The sequence below is a fragment of the Belonocnema kinseyi genome, chromosome 4 (genome assembly GCF_010883055.1).
Source record: "Belonocnema kinseyi isolate 2016_QV_RU_SX_M_011 chromosome 4, B_treatae_v1, whole genome shotgun sequence".
Classification (NCBI taxonomy): Eukaryota; Metazoa; Arthropoda; class Insecta; order Hymenoptera; family Cynipidae; genus Belonocnema; species Belonocnema kinseyi.
This window is the reverse complement of record NC_046660.1, coordinates 4,098,913-4,100,950: the sequence shown is the minus strand read 5'-3', so window position 1 is coordinate 4,100,950 and position 2,038 is coordinate 4,098,913. Positions and strand designations below refer to the sequence as shown.

The following is a 2,038-nucleotide window of genomic DNA, read 5'->3' as shown; positions in this document are numbered from 1 at the left end:
TCAAAGTTTGAGACCGATATTTTATGTATAAAAAAAGTTCGAATGTTCAAAAAATGTTTAGGTTCAGAAAAAAGATGAAATAATTTTCAGTGAAGTTCCTACCAAAATGCAGTACCTAAACGTACTTTATTGCACTCTAATACATTTCCCAAAGTTCCAGCTCGATATTTTATTTACAAAAAAAGTTCTTAGGTTCAAAAAAATATTCAGTGAACTGAAAAACTGTGGTCGGTAATATAGGTATTTAGCTGTGTCACATGCCCTTAAAATGGTGAAAAGTGATGAAGAGAAATGACTGACCGTCAGGATCCACCCTGGGTATTTTGATCTCATCCTTGGCATTTTTGGTGAGCAGGACAAAGTAGTCGACTGCCTGGTCCCCCACCCAATTGGTGAAAGGTCCCTCGACATAGACAGCCTTCGTCCTGGGTTTGTGTTCCGCGAGCAGCTTCCTCTGGGTCGGCGAGATCGCGGAAACGATCCACGTCTTGTCGATCGAATCCTGGACACTCTCAGTCTGTAGAACGGTCACTTCCGACTGGTGATCGACACTCGCAATTCTCGAAATCGCCAGCTTTGCCAACTCGAGCGGATCGTTCGGCAGGGGTCGCGGCAGCGGCCAGGGGTTCAAATTCTTGAACTTTGGCATCCAGTACATCATTCGCCAGAACTTGTGTATTGGTATCGAGTCCTTGCCGAAGGTATTTCTCAGGATTCGCTCCGTCTCGATGTCCGGGATGATTTTGTTGTTCTCCATCTTCTCCAGGATGTAGGTCGCGCACTTCTGCTCCTTCGGGTAGTGCATGAATTCCGCCTGAAATCGGTTCGTGGGAATCATCTTCCCCTTCGGGAAGGTGTTGAGCAACTGTTTGTAGCAGTCCAGGTCCTTGTTCACGCCAAACTCGTCCATGTACTTCAGGGCTGCGTAAATAAATTCGACTCGATCCGACTTTCGACCGGCCTGACTCTCGTATTTCCGCAAACACTCCAAGTAAGTTTGCTTCTCCTTTTTCTCCTTCACCTCGAACGAGTGAATCGTCAGATCTGTGTCAAAATATTCTTTGTCTCTCCCCCTGCTAGTTTCTTCCTCACTTTTTTCACTTTTTTCACTTTTCTCACTTTTCTCACTTTTCTCACTTTTCTCACTGAAGAAACGATTATTCGCGTTGATCAAGTTTAGGTTAGAAATTCGTTTTCTTTGCTGAATTGTTTTCAGTGTAAATTGCCTCACAAAATTACACATTTCTCTACCATTTGTGACCCTGTCAATCCATTTAAATGAGAGATTACACTCTTTTTCTTTTTTATTCCGGAAAATTCCGAGTGTATTTACAAATTTTGGCGAATGTGAATTTTTATATAACCTCCAAGAACCGGTTTTTACGTCTCTTTCACTTGAATTTCTACACAGATGGTTTTACCTGATAGAATTATGTTTTTAAGTTTTTCTTGTAAACTTATTTGTAAATGCGCTTGTGAGATTAAAGAATTTTCATTAAATAAGTCACGAATTTAGATTATTTATGTTGTTGCACCAGTGCACTAAAATAGCCATGTTAGATCTCATTACTTGCTCTTTTTGACAACAGAGAGCGCCACTGTGATCTGATTTGAGAAAAGCGAAAAATTTAAATACTGGACTTTGTATGCATTTTGTATGCTGTATTTTTTCATTTTTTTCTAGAAATAAGAATTAATCTAAATAAATAAGTAACCAGTAAAAACATATTTACCGAAAAGAGAAATTGAACATTTGAGAATCTGCTGCTTTTCTGTATTTTTTCAATCTTTTATGTAAAAAATATACATTTAATACAACCCTTTACCTTAAAAATTGAGAAAGAGAAAAAAAAACAATTTTAATTTGGAATTAAAAAACATTTAAATATACAAAAAATATATTTTTGAAATAAAAAAATCATTTCTTTCTTTGAGACTGAAAACGTTACGAAATAACCACATAAAATATTGAAAAAATTTAACATTTTTAATATTTTGTTTAAAAAAATGAAAGAGATTTTAATTTGGAACTGAAAAA

The 2,038-nt window shown here is 36.9% G+C and overlaps 1 protein-coding gene across 1 annotated transcript in view; it reads right to left on the bottom strand.

Moving 5' to 3' along the window:
- LOC117171694 (evolutionarily conserved signaling intermediate in Toll pathway, mitochondrial) overlaps positions 1–1,657 on the bottom strand; it is a 12,165-nt gene extending 10,508 nt beyond the window's left edge. The window contains exon 1 of the mRNA XM_033359225.1: positions 301–1,657. Coding sequence (XP_033215116.1) covers positions 301–1,243 — 943 coding nt within the window. The 5' untranslated portion in view covers positions 1,244–1,657. The remainder of the gene's footprint in view (positions 1–300) is intronic.
- Between the last annotated feature and the right edge of the window lie 381 nt (positions 1,658–2,038).